This window comes from Hibiscus syriacus, unplaced genomic scaffold, assembly GCF_006381635.1.
Source record: "Hibiscus syriacus cultivar Baekdansim isolate YM2019G1 unplaced genomic scaffold, ASM638163v2 tig00111388_pilon, whole genome shotgun sequence".
NCBI lineage: Eukaryota > Viridiplantae > Streptophyta > Magnoliopsida > Malvales > Malvaceae > Hibiscus > Hibiscus syriacus.
This window is the reverse complement of record NW_024063076.1, coordinates 1,455,516-1,472,669: the sequence shown is the minus strand read 5'-3', so window position 1 is coordinate 1,472,669 and position 17,154 is coordinate 1,455,516. Positions and strand designations below refer to the sequence as shown.

Sequence of the window (17,154 nt, the reverse complement as noted above, 5' to 3'; positions counted from 1 at the left end):
ATATCATTCAATTAACCAAGCCATACTGACATCATCATATAAATCATCATTAGATTATCTAATAAGCAATACATGCATACATATAAATCATCATTAGTCACTATCATTTAATCACATAACATATATACTTAATCTATACATCCTCAAGTCCTTGCTATTAAATTTATCATATCACAACACATATTTGTTATTTTCTCTTGATTAGCCCATGTACATACGTGAGAACTAATGATATGTGAGTCTATTGAGGTTGTGCACCACTATGCTGTCACCACAGCTCATATAAATGTCCCGAAGGACCTATCCAAAGGTCACAAAGACCCTGGTAATTATCCAGAGGTCATAAAGATCCTCGGTAACTGTCCAGAGGTCATAAAGATCCTCGGTAACTGTCCATAAGGACCACATATCATTCCTTAAGAATCATATACATATGCCAAGGATCAAGTATGTGTCTCCAAAATACCTCACACATTTCCAAAGAATACATATATGTCCCGAAGGACCACATAGACCCTCGACTCTTGGCATGCCAACTATACCTCTAGCTCTCAAGACACATAACATGGGCATTAATATTTATGTTTGTCCCATATTCACACATTCGTATAAAATAGACATATAATCTCATAGCTTTCTGTCACATAGATTGTGTAATATCCTCGTAGAGTCTCATATCTCATTATCATATATATATTTGTATTCACATAGACCAAAAAGTCATATAGATCACTTTCACATAGCTTATATTATACTTTCATGTACTCACACATTTCTTGTCACATGTCTTATATTTTATAATCATATAACCATATAACTTATTATCACATATCTTATAATCGCATACCTTATTTCAATTCTCCCTTTAATTACATAAGTCAATTATATTAATTCACATGGTTTATCACATACACATGCATTCACATAGATCGTGTATAAAGATGCACTTAACATCTAGACATAGGCATATACTCATGTACACATAAACATCATAGCACTACATGTTTGTATTCGTGTACTCGTATAATCTAACATCAGAATTCGACTCATCGCAAGTCAAATTTCCATATACAATACGTATATTCTAATAGTACACACTCACCTGGCCTCACTAGTCAATACCGATTTGTTATCTTTCCTTGATCGATCTTACTTGATAAGTTCCGAAACTTGTTTAGGTTCTGTATCTACATAATAATTCATTGATACTAATCAATATACTAATTAATATATTCTAAACTATCATTTCTTGGGCTAAAAGAAGAGTCATTTTTATCTTTTAATGAAGGTATGCATCGATGCACTACACCATGCATCGATGCATAAATCCTATTCGATGTTTGTATTTAATGGGGATGCATCGATGAACTCCTTATGCATCGATGCATAAATCCTATTCGATGTTATCTTTTTAAATTAATGCATCGATGCACTGCATGTGCATCGATGCACCTTAAACAATTTCTGGGATTTATCATCGATACATCGGTGCACAATGAATGTGCATCGATGCACATTGCCCAGAACTGACATTTTAGCACGAAAATCACTTCTTTTTCATCTCAACACTTCATACTTCGCTCCCTTTAATATTCCTAACTTTCATACACATACTTAAACTCATTTCTACTCCATAATCACTTCTTTAAACTCAAAATTCTATCATTTACATGGCATTCAAAAATCACACTAAATTTCCAACATGTTCTAAAGCACATTCTATCACTTCATATCTCTTAATTTAACCCTTGACAAGTCAAATTAAACTTCAAAATCTATTAATTCCTTCTATTTGAAAAATTCACTTAAAAACTCATTTTTCTTAATTTCTCATAACTTGCTAATCTTTTAGTTTTAAGCCACCTAAAGCTTTCCTTAATCTTTCTTAACATCCCAAGAATCAAAACAAGCTTTAAAATGAAAGAATTAACCAACTGAAGACCCACTTACCTTATACAAGGCTTCACGGTGAAGAGGAGGAAGAAGAAGACTGAAGAATAGTATGGAGAAATTATCTCATTTCCCACGTTTTTATATCCCTTAAAAAAAAGAATAAAAATCTTCTCTTAGAAAAGACCATAATACCCTTGTTATTTCCAAACTTTAGCATTAAATCCAACATCAACTTTCTTCAATTAAATCCATGAACTTTTAACTTATTTCGAAATCGAGCACATAGTTTTTAAAATTTGTAATTTAGTCACTGACCCTAATTTGGGATGTTACAAAATGTGTTATGATAATTTGATTAAATTACTCTGTAAGAGATTTGAAATAATATTGGGAATGGATGGGTTATATCTCTATCATACAAATGTTGATTGTGAAAGAAAAAGGGGGAAATGCTAATTATTTCAGGCGGATTGAAATTATAGTGTTAGAGGATCCTCACTGTTCTAAGGTAAAGTAGTTCTTTTGCTATAAAGACAAAATAGAGTAAGGAGGATGAATCTTATCAGAAAATATTAAAAGAGTAAGTGTTGGGGACATTGTTTTGGAAGAGTTTAGGAATTTGTACACCAGTGATTAGTTTATAAGACAAAGGTAGAAGGAATGTTTGAATTTGAATCAAGGAAATTGTATTATGTATGAGTAAGAATAAAGGTTTGATAAGTTGAGTAAATGGAGAATGAGTTATTTTAACTGTAAAGAATATATATATATATATATATATATATATATATATATATATATATATGAAAAGTTTGACGAAGGTTTAAGCTCTAAATTGAAAGAATTGGGTTGAATAGCAAAGTAATGTTCTAGTGAGAGAATTAGAGTTAAAGGATTTTACAAAGAATAAAGTTTGTGCAAATAGTGTTAACTATCAGAGTTATGAAAATATGATGAAGAGTGTTGTTTAAGGATAAGTGATATGAAATGAGAAAGAGTTGAATTTAAGATAGAGAAGATGAGTGGAATTTCTAAAAGATTATAATGTGGTGATCGATTTCCACCATAGAAAAACATATGTAGTGGCAGAAGCTTTAAGCCGGAAGACGTTTGCATCCTTACGAGCTCTGGATGCTAAGTTGTCATTGAATGATGATGGTGCTTTATGTGTGGAATTATTCCTTCGGCCATCATGGATAGATAGAGTCAAGGAATTGCAAGCTACAGATGAAAAGTGTTCAAAGAAATTACAGCAAGTGAGAAACGGAGAGCTTACTGATTATGAGATAAAAACTAATGGAAATTTATACTATCGAGGGAGATTAGTAATTCTGGATAATGATAAGTTGAGGAATGAGTTGTTACAGAAGCTCATTATAGTCCGTTAACGATGCATCCAAGAAGAAACAAAATATATATGGACCTTAAGAGTTGATATTGGTGGCCTAGAATGAAGAGGAATATTACGGAATTTATATCTAAGTATTTCTTGTCAGCAAGTTAAAGCTTAGCATCGGGTTCCATCGAGATTATTACCACCAATGTTTATCCCTCAATGGAAATGGAAGAATGTAACGATGGATTTTGTGACGGGATAGCCATCGACTCTGAATAAAGGAGATTCAAACTGGGTGATTGTAGACAGATTGACTAAGTCAGCTTATTTCATTCCAGTACAAGGTGATTTCTCAATGGATAAATATGCAAAATTGTATATTAAGGAAATTATCATATTGGGTGGTGTACCAATTTCCATTGTTCTCACCTGGCCTCACTTGACTTGAATCATTTCTAGGTTCATATCGAGGTTTTAGAAGTCTTTACAGGGAATATTGGGGACTCGATTGAATTTTAACATAAAATTTCATCCTCAGACTGATGGACAATTCGAACGAACTATCCAAATTCTTGAGGATAGGTTGAGAGCATGTGTAATTGAATTCAATGGATCGTGGGAAAAATATTTTTCACTTACTGAATTTGCCTACAACAATAGTTACTAATCAAGTATCAAAATGGCTCCCTATTAGGCTTTATACGAGAGGAATTGAGAAATTTTTGGTCCTGAATTAATTCAGGAAGTGGAAAAAATTGAGTGATTCAGAATAATTTGAAAGCAACATTTGATCGGCAGAAGTCATATGCGGATCTGAAGAGAAAAGAAATTGAGTTTCAAGTTGGGGACAAGGTATTTTTTTAAAGGTATCTCCTTGGAAGAAAGTTTTGAGGTTGGACGTAAGGGAAAGCTTAATCTCAGGTTTATTGGACCCTATGAGATTGTTAAGAGAGTGGGACCAGTGGCATATCAATTAGCTTGCCACCAGAAAGGGAGAAGATACATGATGTCTTTCATGTTTCAATACTTCGAAGATATAGATCCGATCCCTCCCACATTGTGATACTAGAAAGATTGAAGCTCAAACTGATTTGACTTATGAGTAAGAACCGGTTCAAATTTTAGCTCATGAGATAAATCAATTAAGAAATAAAACAATTCCATTGGTCAAAGTGTTGTGGAGGAATAGTACTTCCATCTCTTTGCACAATTAAAATTCGAGGATGAATTTTCTTAAGGGGAAGATTTGTAACATCCTCAATACTGGGTTAGTGACTAAATTGTAAAACTTTATAATTTAGTGATTAAAGTAGAATAATTGAATAGTTGAAGGACCTATTGAGAAATATTTTATGAAAGGATTGTTAGTAATTATTAAATGAATTAAAGGACAAAATTGTCATTTGATCATTTATTAAATTAAATATTGGTATGGGTTATGTTATATACACGTGGGAAATGAGGATTAAGGAAAAGTTTTCCAAACAATTCTCTTTTCTTCATCCTCTTCAGCCGTGGACTTTAAGAGCAAAGGTGAGTTTCCTTGTTAGTTGATTATTTGTTGAATTCAAGTTTGGTTTATGATCCTTAGGTGATACTTAAGCTTAAGTTAATTTAAGATCAAAGAATGAAGGAGTTAGGAGAGATTAAAGAGAATGAGTTTTTAAATCAAATATTGGAAAAGAGTTGATAAGTAGAATTGGAAGCTGGAATTGACTTGTCATCAACCTAATTAAGAGACATGAAGTGATAGAATTGAATTTAGAACATATTGGAAATTGGTATGATTATTAAATTCCATATGGAGAAAGGAATTTTGAGGTTAATGATGTATTGAATGAGTAGAAATTGGTTTAAGTATGTTTACTTGAGTTAATAATATGAAAGGGAATGAAACATGAAGTATTGAAGCTGAAAATAGTGAATTTCATGCTTAAACAGAGATTTCTGGGCAAGTGTATCGGTACACATTCAACAGGTACCGATACACTCTCGAACAAATACAATAAGTGTATCGATACACAGGCAGTGTATCGATACCCCATAAGATGAAAACTTCGAATGTAATTTGTATACCGATACATAGGTAGTGTATCGATACACATGTAATGTATCGATACACATGTAGTGTATCGATACACATGTTAAGGAATGTATCGATATATTATAAAGTGTATTGATACCTACCTTAAATAAGAGATGAAAGTAGCCTTTCTTTTAGTTTAAGAAATGGAATATTAGAATATACCAATTAGAATATTGATATGTATCAATGTATTATTATGTAGATATAGAACGTAATTCCGTTCAGGAAAAATCGAAGAATTAGGATTGAATCAAAGCAAGCAAGGCTAAGGTGAGTGCATACTATAGATATAGTTCAATGGAAATAAAACTTGTGACAAGTCTATTTCCTATATTAGTTTTCATGGTAAGGTAATCATGGACATGCATATGAGATAATTATTATGTACATTTACATGCATGAGTTATATATGTTTAAATGAACTGATATATGATATTTGATTAAAGTGTATATATGCAAATAAGGTATGTGATATGATATGAGATAGATGTTTACACATACATATGGTTTGTGACAGAAGAAAAAGAACATGTGATTATAAGAGAAATGATATAAATACATGAATACATGAGACATAACAACAATGCCCATGATATGTGACATGAGAGCTATAGGTATAGTTGGCATGCCAAGAGTCGAGGGTTACCTATGTTCTTCGGGACATATGGACAGTTACCTATGTTCTTCGGAACATATGGATAGGTCCTTCGGGACAGGGAGTTCATATGCCACTTAGTGGATTTTATATGAGTTGTGGTGACAACATATGTGTGCACAACCTCACAGGACTCGTATACTTTGAGTTCTCGGGAATGTTCATGGGCTTATAAAATATAAAGAGTATGTGCATGATCATATGTTAACATATTATTATCGTTTGTATTGGTTTATGATAAGCATAATTGTCATTAAATAGTTGATTGCATATTCATATTTATAAAAATTACTTATCATATGTTTATGCCTCACTAAGTCTATGACTTAGCGTGTAAGTGTTTTACACGTAGGTACAGGAAAACAAGAGGACCAGTCTTAAGATCAGCAGGGCAACATATTGTCACTTGAAAATTATATCAGAAGTACTTTGCACATTATGTTTTAGTTTATGTAATAGATGTGTTGGCCTGTAAATAGAGTCGCAAGGTACGTATGCTCTGATCAATTTTGTAATGTTTGAACCTAGTTATGTAAATACAAGTTTTATGTTAATAAAAGTTTAAATTTTCCATGATTTTTTATAAATTTACGTGTTTTGAAAAGTTAATGTGACACATCGGGCTCGTATCCGGGTCAGGTACGGGTTGGGGTGTTACAACCAAAGTGGCTAACCCAAAAATTTTCATTCAAAACATTTGTAAAACATCCATAATCGTTTACCATAACATGAATGAAGGATCATAAATTAAGGTTTACAAAATATGAGAGTCTCTCAATAAGTACAAAATACAATCACTAGTTTTAAATCAAAACAGAGTTATAACTCGAAATAAATACAAGGTCCGCATAAATACATGTCCTCTAACAGACTCAAGACATAGTCTAAAACGACTGATCTGAAATGTATCAGTACGATAGGCTCCTCACCGATCCTCTACTGACATGCGCACAGAAACACATTTTATACGTTGAGGTCACAAGATCAATGCCACGATAATAACTATGCAATACTACATGCATTCATTGCATGAATATGCCATTGCGTAGAGTCATGAATATGCAAAAGTATATCAAAAAACATGAGATAGGTCCAGTGACGCGGTTAGAGGAATTTTATGTGCATATCTGAAAGCACACTAGCCTGTCCTGAGATAGAATAATCTCAGGGTAAGAGCCGAAATTTTACAAGCATCGAAACTTATTTCCCTTGTCTATTCTGCCTGCTCTAGAGTTTCGAGATGATGACCAAAAGTTTACATGCATCGGAAGCTCACATCCCGAACCCCTATAAGTTCTCGAGTATTGGGTACGACTCAGAATTTTATGTGCATAATATGCATACCTGGTCAAACAATATCTGGATATTTTATATAGAATATGATCGTTATAATGCTAAAGTAACTCGGGTGTCCTGACTGTTTCCCGAGCATCACACAAAGGCCATTTTTTGTCATCCTAACTTGCTTGATTTCTAAGGTGAAATTAGTTACTTTAGTTTTTCCCACTTATATTATGATACATAAAGCTTATACGGTCTGAAAACCCCAAATCTGAATACCTAAATCGATTGGTAAAATTGCCCAATTCACGACAATGGTATCGATACTGTGCCAACAATATCGATACTGACCCTTGGGTACCGATACTCTGGGTGAGTATCGATACCAAAATAGCTTCGATGATTTGAAAATAACTCAGTATCGATATCCCCATGGGGGGAGTATCGATACTCTACCCTTGGTATTGATACTCCCGTGAGTATCTATACCAAAATTGACTATTGGAATCCTAACCTTGCCACCGGTATCGATACCACCCCTTGAGTATCGAGACCAGACCACAAGTATCGATACTTCTTGAGGAAGTATCAATATTGTTCTTCTAGTACCGATATTGATGACCTGAAGTGTCCTGTTTTGGGCACAAAATTTGTATTCCAACTCACCCATTCATTCCCCTAAGGCTAGCAAATATTACTAGATTCTTAGTTAGAGTCTTAGAGGTCGAAAGAAATCATCTTTCATGCTTACAAACATCAAACATATAATTTACCATGGATTACTCTAGCATGCTTCATGAACTTAATTAACCATTTATGCACATATAATGATCTACATGTGGTATGGACAAGTTAAAAACGTGTTACCTTGTTGTTTAACTGCTGAAGAACGTCCCTAACTCACCCAAGGACTAGTTTTTCCTTCTTGCCGTAGAGCTTTCCCATTTTTCTTTCACTAATCAAAATAATGAAAATGAGTTGTCAACTCATTTTGGAGCTTAGAAAATACTAGAGCAGTTTCTATAACTCAAAACTCTAAAAAAACGAATTGATATCTCAAGGTTCCATAAATCCCACTAAAACCTACTTTTTGTTAATTTAACCAAAACTTGCAAATGGGGGCTTAAATTGAAGCTTGAAAGGTGTAGAATATAGTTCTTACCTTAGAAGATTCAAAGGGTGCTTGGAATCCTTAAAGTTCAAGGCTTTTGATTGATGCTTGGAGAGGAAGATGAAGACAAAGAAGAAGAAAGAAGACAAAGAAATGTGTGAGGTGAAAGAGATACCTTAAACGTGAGATCATCCCAAATTAATAGGATTCAACTTTGTTTCAAATAAATGAGTTAAATACCCTTTTGATCCTTCCTCCTCTGGTTTATGATTATAAACATCCTTTTTATATCCTACTAAGCTGCTCCTAAGCCCAAATTAGGAGCCACTTGGGCCAAGTCCTTTATAACTAGGAATATTCATCTTAAGGTCCATTCGAATACACCTAAAACTCCTAACCCAAAAATTGGGGTGTTACATGATTTATACTAATTGCTCGTAATCGACATAATACTTTTAACCTGATCTAGTCATGAGCTGGATTAACAATATCACATTGACATTTTAGAACTATGTTTAACTCCAATTCAAATGAAACTAGAGAATCATACTCGTCCCAAAAGATGTAGAGGCAATGAAAGATGCATGTATACTTCAGGGTGGGCACATGCCCATCATGAAATCGAATTTCTTTATGTTTGTTGTTCATTTTACTAATGGTGCCCACCCTGAATTTTTTTTGTGCCTACCCCATACAAAAAAATTATACTATTAGTACATATGTGCCTACCCTGAAAAATATTTTTGGATTTGCTACTATGTGGAGGTATTGTACTGCTTTTTAAAATGAAGTCCTTAAAATATTTTATAATAAGACAAAATTGTACAATATAAAAAAATTGCCATCTTATAAAAAAATTCAAACATATAAAATTAAGTTTTCTTCGTTAAATTTTCTAAGATAATATTTGAAGAAAATGTGCATGACAGATAATTATTAATTGCTTAGGTGATTTTTTTTGTTGGTAAAAACGCATTCTTTTCACAGACACATAATATAAAATGTGTAAAGTTAATCTTTAATGAGTATATAAATAAATTATATATATATATATATATAATGAGTAATTGAACATAAAATTTATAAATATTTCTGTTGTTGTCCTTATATAATGTAATTTTTTAGATAAAGTTTAAACATTATTCATTTTATCCCCATTGTGTCAGCTTGGTTGCACTATATTCGTAGCCTATAAAATATATTTCATCAATTATAAATCGTGTTAAGTATATAAAACGATTGTTATTTTAATAATTTATAGTTTAAGTTTAGTTTCACAAGTAATGACAAATGGATTTTCGGTGAGAATTTAGAGAGGCTGAACCTGAACATGTGAAATCATGTGCCATGCTCCACCACCAACGATCATGTTTCCTATTATTCCCAACTATTCGTACATCGAGTTCGAGTCGGGGAGTGAATTTTCTATTTCCTTTATAAATGTAATGCTCATTCTCAATCCAACTAAATATCTTTATAGAATAGTTTATGAGCTTCTAAATTTAAATATTTTAGTTTTCATCCCACCAATAATTTACATGTACATTGCCTTGTTTTACCTTATTCAACATTTTACTATATCTAAGTTTAAATATATAAACAAATGCCATCGTATATTAATCTTAACCCGATAAAAAATCTCGTCAATATTTGATAAAAGATAAATCTTAAATTTATTTATTAAATTAATAAAAATAGAATAAATTCAATAATAATTTGTTGATTCGACAACTGATAATTTTAATCATCTATATAATATTCATCATTTTTTTTAGAGAAAATTAATAACATTTTTTAATTTTTTACAATTATAATATTTTACCTTTAATCAAATAACCTTTTCTAATAATAACGTGATTTATTAAAAATTTAAAAAAAATCTAAAATATATATATTTGGATTTAAAAGAAAAAGATAGCTGTTGCCTTGACATGTTTTTTTAAATCATGGCTCGTAGAATTTTCAATCATTTTCGTCCTCTTTAATCTATCATGTGAACCTTTACTTGATCATTAAGTCCCTTAGAACCCTCATCGAAAACCTCACTTTACTTCCTTGTTTGGCTCCGTTCCGTTCTCTCTTTAACTTCCGTTCACATGATTTCATTTTCACACCTAAATTCCCGTTCACTGTATCTACCCCGTTTTTATCCCTTTCTCCTTAAATTCCTACTGCGTTCCTCAATCTTCAAATTTCCCCTTATTTTCAACTGCATTTTTTAAATTTTCAGATTGGGTGAAATGACGAGAGTTGGATTTTTTCTTATCCTTGTTTTCTTCTTCGTTGTTGACCTCTCCTTCGCTGCCTATTCGCCGGCACCTGCGCCGTCACTCGGTGATGACTCGTCACCGCAACTCGCTCCTACTCCAGTGAATGGATCCCCTGACTCAGCACCTTCAATCTCTCCGGTGATGGCCGCTTCGCCACCGGCACCATTTGCATCAGATCTGGCGCCAGGAAACTCACCCGCGAGTTCTCTCGCTCCTTCGCCGAACGATGCAAGCGATATCAACAACGGAGACATCAATGCAGAAGGAAGCGAAGAGAAGGCCGGTGGTGACGGAGGAATGAGCGGCGGAAAAAAGGCGGGAGTGGTGATTGCTGTGGTGGGGGCAGCGTGTCTGGTTGGCCTCGGTGGATTGGTTTACAAGAAGAGACAAGATAATATCAGGAGAGCTCAGTACGGATACGCCGCAAGAAGCGAAATTCTGTGAGAAGAAGAAAACAATACAGATTTAACAAAAAAGAGAAAAGAGATTAAAAAGAGGTTTATATTCAAATTTATATAATTTGTTATTCTTTTTTTATAAGGAATTTTCAACTATTTTTGCATGATTATCATGGAGTCGAAGTGCTGGTCAGTTGTGTTCATCTCTCTCACTCATCAAATCAGATGAACTCATACATAGAGCAAAACTTTTCTGAAGTTATTGTCATCAACAAAATCCATCTTTTATCACTTGATCCCTATTTGAAATTATGTTACCCTTCTGGCCCTTTAATCAAGGATAAATTATAAGAATAGTCCCTGAAATTTTAGGGCATTTAAATTTTGTTCATCGAATATTCGAAACTTACAATGTAATCAATAAATATTTCAGATGCTTGCATTATGACGTCATTGACGTCCACTGCTGTTGAGAAAACTTGATATTACACATTAAGGTCAATTTTTCATTTCATTTTTGGTTCTCTCGATTTTGTTGCTCAACCCTATATGTATAATAATGTAGGAGAACACCTGATTGTGTAATGCTAAAAACATGTGAAGCAGCTCAACATCAGAAACGTAGAACTTCCATTCATACAGAACATGAGAATTGGCTCACCATTTTTTTTTTTGCGTTTTAAGGTTTAAGCTTCAAAGTGATCAAAATGGGTGATTAATGTATAAATGTTTCTAGATTTGAAACAAATGCAGATAAAAACTCTCCATTAATTCATCTTCAAACTAAAATTTTATGACCTGCCTATATCCCACCTGTTATAGATTCAGAGTTTGCAGTAAAATTTTATTTTTACTTTTGCAAACCTTACACGACCACTATTTCATTGTAGTCTCTTGGCTTGGCTTGAGAAACAGGATCCATGATTGTTTAACCTTAAAATGTGTTGGAATGTTTTGCGAGACTATTGGATTTACCTTAAATTTGGACAAATTACCAAGCACATGTTGAGCTCCAATGAGTCAGCTCCCACCGATAGGCTATGCACTTCGCTGGTTTTCGTTAGGACCCGTCCAATGCACACTGTGCTGCTCTGACCTAGCACGTTGCCATCTTCTTCTGCGTCGTAGGATATCAACTATAGAGGTAGGGATGGCAAATGGGTGGGGGCGGATGTGTATACCCCTTCCCCATCCTCATACCTACCTAATATTTCCGTATCCACCATTTACTCACAACTCAGGATACGTAAAATTTTTAAATCCATATCCGCTCATACGAGTACATTCTTAAATCTATCCTTACACCCACTATCTAACCCACCACCCATCCCGTACTTGTTTGTATCAATTTGAAATAGAAGAGCAGATGGTCTTCAGTTCTAAATGTTTATACCCTAACATTTTGTTAAATTATATGTTGTGCCCTATAAAATCTTAATATTTACATAATGATCTCTAAAATTATATCAAAATTCATAATGATTCAAAAATTATATGGTGGATAGTTAGTAGGCGGACGGATGCGGGGTGGGTAACATCTCAAACCCATCACCTATCCACTACCCATAGCGGATTTTACTTTTTACCTCCACACCCATCCATTACCTACTAAATTTATATCCATCCCCGACCTAATTGAAATATGTACGGTACGAAATCTACGAAATTATACTCGTTTGCCATACCATTCAGAGGAACTTCCACTCATTGAGACACCAAATCCAGAAAATATTGCGAGAAGAATCGATAGAATTGCTTGTATTTTTACCTGCATGCCACAGAACTTATAATGGATCGATTTTATTCGACCATTTCGTTACAAGAATGAAGCAAAACATCTGAAACATTAGCTAAGATAGACTCTTAAAATATATGAGCAAAAGCAGCCGTCAAAACAAATTGAATTGATGCGTAGAGCCACACAAATCTTCGCGTCACTGAATACAAAGATTCAAGTAGTATTTAATTCAGAAAATCTTAAGATAACAGTTTGACGAAATTTTGTATAGATCTCGGCTTTGTAAATTTCAACGATATACCAGCGTTTCCCAGCCTAGTCATCTGTGTTATAAACTGCAAGGGTCATCTATGCGTGCATTGTGCAAGGACGGATGTCATTCATGATTCATCTACCGTGCCAACGGACCTTACCTTATATATGTATATAAATGTGTTAATCGAACATCGGGTAATTATATAGCTGAAGTGCGCGAGCCTACCCATTGTTGACGAAACCATGGATGAAAGAAGGCCTAGCACACATGAGAAAGGAAGAGATATAGCAATTGCGCCATTGCCCATTTCTCCAACCTGCAGGCAAATGAATCATATACCGACTACCGAGGATATAAAGTAGTAAAACCGGGGAAATATACGAACGAGGAACTGTTTATCCTACCAGAAGTTGCTCAAGAAAACAAAAATACGAAAGCATGCTGATGAAAACAATAATAGGGACCTCATTCCAAACCCTGCAATCATCGACCCAAAATTGTTACTTCCCCGTTTTTACTTATCGAGCTCACAATATAGAAGAATAAGAAAAACATAGAAATACATTGGAACAACAGAACAGACGAGGGTAGAATCAAATTAGATAGAAAAACGATTCAAGTTCGTAAAACACCCTTCCTCGTTCCAAATTTTACAATGATGCGCAAAACTTCCAATGAATGATCCAGTACTAGTCGTTAACAAATTGATTATTTACCTGTATTCAGGAACATCAGGCTGAAGACCTCTAATAGTACTTTGGATTCGTAAAGGAGTGACGGGTATGTTCTGGACCTCTTGCTTACACACATGACAGGTCTTGTTCCCTTTGATGGTAAACCATTTTACATCACAGTCTTTGTGGGCCAAAGCGAGTTCACCTTTTCAGCTGCACTCCATCTTAAGCATTTCACCTCCTGCACATAGTTCGACCATACAGATTCGACAAACATCCTCTTCTTCGGATATGTCCTCGCCGTCACTCTCTTTAGTATAATGAGATGTTAAGACATCGTTCGGTACGATAGAAAAAAATGTAAAATGCAGATAACATGATAGGCTCAGGCAACTTTGCAAACTTGAACTTATGCAAACATATACATAAACCCATAGACAAAAGACGATGAAGTACCTGCATCAGGTCCCATGGAAGAATTCGAGCTTATTTCCCCTTCCTTCACTCGTGGAGTAATGGGAACTACTCAAAAAAAACGAATTCATTCTCCTTAAGTTTCCTTCTTTGCGGTTTATAGGAACAGACAGTGAGCGAGAAATCTGTTGTATGCCTCCCTTCCTCTACAAAGGAACTAACAAATTTAAGTAACAAACATTCAAATCCTTGCACCGAAAAGATTAGCTTCGGAAGGAGAAATCCGGGAAATATTTATGAACAAGTTCTACTTCACATTATATGCATATATATAGGGCGGATCCAGAAATTTATAAATGGGGTCCAAAATTTTAATTTTATTTTCTTAAAAATAATGTGGTGTAAAAAAAATTATTTTTTCCATTTTTCTTTAACATATTATACTAAATTTCATTTTTTTTCCTAAATAATAGGGATGCACTTGACCCCTATGAGGTTTAGTGCATCCGCCTTGACCCCTATGAGACTTAATGCATCCGCCCCTGATATATAGTCACAACCATGGCAGAATATCACAAAATTTTACACTGGAATTTACAGAGCCACTTGGTCTACCAATGCATTCGGACTATGAGTTCGAATGTGCAGTACGAGTTACAGGCAATACAAACCAATCATCGATCTAAATACTCGTTATGCATTAACCTCGTGTTCTTTCGCACACCAACTACAAACAAAATGGTATGCAAAAGATATTTTAAAATAAGGTTGACTACATGAAAAATCACTTATGTTTATGTTTTATCCACTTTTGGTCACTGATTTAAAAAAATATAAGATATGATCACTTTTGTTTTTATTTAATTAAGACATGTTCATCACGGGTTAACTGTTGTTAACCATTAACAAGATATGTAACGTGATATTTGGTATAATCACACATTTGGTCCCTGTTATTTACATATTCTCTCAATTTAGTCATATTTTTAAATAAATTTTAACATAAAATATATATATTTTTAAATGAAAATAAAAATAAAATACTTTTAAATAAAATATTCTCCCAATTTGCTTTTCTTTCAATCAAAGGGTGACACATGTCACTCTTTGATTGGTAAAAATAAATATATTAAATTAAAATAAAGTTATTCTTCCAATTGAATGGTGGCACGTGACATTAGGGTGAGCAAAATTCGATTCGACTCGAAGAACCGATTTTTTCAACTTGACTTGAATTAACTTCGAGTTGTAATTTCATAAACTCGACTTGACTCGAAAAAATTTCAAGTTCAAACCAAGTTGTAAAATACAACTTCGACTAACTTGAAAATTTTAGTAATCAGTGGATTTATTTTTCAAGTTTGCGTTGAGTCCCTTAACTCTATATCATAAATGTATATCACATATAAAAAAATATGAAGAAATACACATGTATTGTATATGGTTATAAAAGATCATTTAAGTTGGAATCAAATAATATCATAATATTATAAATATTTATAATTAAATTTACACAGAAACTTGAAAATTTGGCTCGACTCGACTCTAAAAAATTTTAAGTCAACTTCGAGTTATAAAATAGGACACATCAACTCAAATAACTCGTATTTTTTTACTCGACTCGATCGAACGCTCACCCCCTACGTGGCATGACATGTGACATCAATCGATTGGATGATTAAATTTATTTTAATTTATTAAAAGTATGACTAAATTGAGAGAATATGTAAATAACATGGACCAAATGTGTGATTATATCAAAATATTTAACTGATGTTAACGGTAGTTAACTCGGAGTGACTACATCTTAATTAAATAAAAACGAAAGTGACCATATCTTATGCTTTTTTTAAATCAGCGACTAAAAGTGGACAAAACAAAAATGTAAGTGATTTTCCAAGTAGTTAACCCTTTAAAATATTACCTTCCAATAAGTAGAAAGCGAATCAAACTTCGAATAATCAGTGTAAAAAAATGGTGGTCGTTGCCAAGCCCTCGCTTACAATAAATGTAGGCACCCATTAACTTTCATTCTTTTTTTTATACCATTTTCTAATAAAGAGGCCTTGCACAACTCAATCGATACAAGTATGATAATATTGTTGAACCCCAACTATAACTGTCAACTTCCCAAAACTCATCCATAAATTAGAGATATTGTGTGTGAACTAGGTTACCATAACTATCCGACATCAGTTTTGCTCCAGTGAGTTACATAAGATTTGCTCGAGCTTTACGTTTAATCTCCTCTCCCGTAGTATAATAGGTGATTTTAAATTCCTTCTCTAACCAAGTCATTTTTATTCGATAACCTTTTATATCTCTCCCATATGGCACCCTCCCAAGATATTTTAAGCAAAGCTGTTGAGCATTGAGTTCAACATGAGCAATCAATGGCTTCCATTTATCGGGATCCCAATTTGCATAACCACGTCTTCTAGAGAACTGATGCATTCTTCGCATGAAAAATGAAAAATATGAATTTTCGGTCTCCACCTCTCAATTAATGTAGTAATCAATTCAGGGATTAGTTTGTCGCCATGAATAAATGTGGCATAATAAAATCATGCCATGTCCAACAATGGAATAATAAGCTCTGTAGGTCAATTATTCCCTATACCTCGATGTTAAAATGATTCCACATTATCCTACAGTAAATACATACAACCTCAAATAAAATTATGTCAGACATAAAATTGCATAATTTATTTAAAATTTATGTCAGTTCATTTGACATAAGACTAGTGATGTGTTCATTTTGTAATCTCAACAAATGAGTCTGATATGTCATCTTTCTAAAAACTTATGACTCTAAATAACAAATATCAATGTTTTCATAAAATATTAGTAATAACAAACGTGTATTTATAATAATTAAAATAAAATGACATACAATAATTAATCTAAACATTAATTTAAATAATAACAAATTAATCTAAAAATAATCTAAATTAACTAATTGATTTAAACAACAACAACAAACCAAAAATCATCTATACTAATATATGAATAAAATATTAAAAAAATACATTCAAATCTAAT

At 33.3% G+C, this 17,154-nt stretch overlaps 1 protein-coding gene and 1 pseudogene across 1 annotated transcript; one reads left to right on the top strand and one right to left on the bottom strand.

Moving 5' to 3' along the window:
- The first annotated feature begins 10,602 nt into the window (after window positions 1-10,602).
- Window positions 10,603-11,076, top strand: LOC120159984 (cyclin-dependent kinase inhibitor 1C-like). Its single transcript, XM_039170457.1, has one exon. It carries the CDS (start codon window positions 10,603-10,605, stop codon window positions 11,074-11,076), a length of 474 nt encoding a protein of 157 aa, XP_039026388.1.
- A 992-nt stretch (window positions 11,077-12,068) lies between these two features.
- On the bottom strand, window positions 12,069-16,566 carry LOC120159983 (annotated as a pseudogene).
- Window positions 16,567-17,154: the final 588 nt, after the last annotated feature.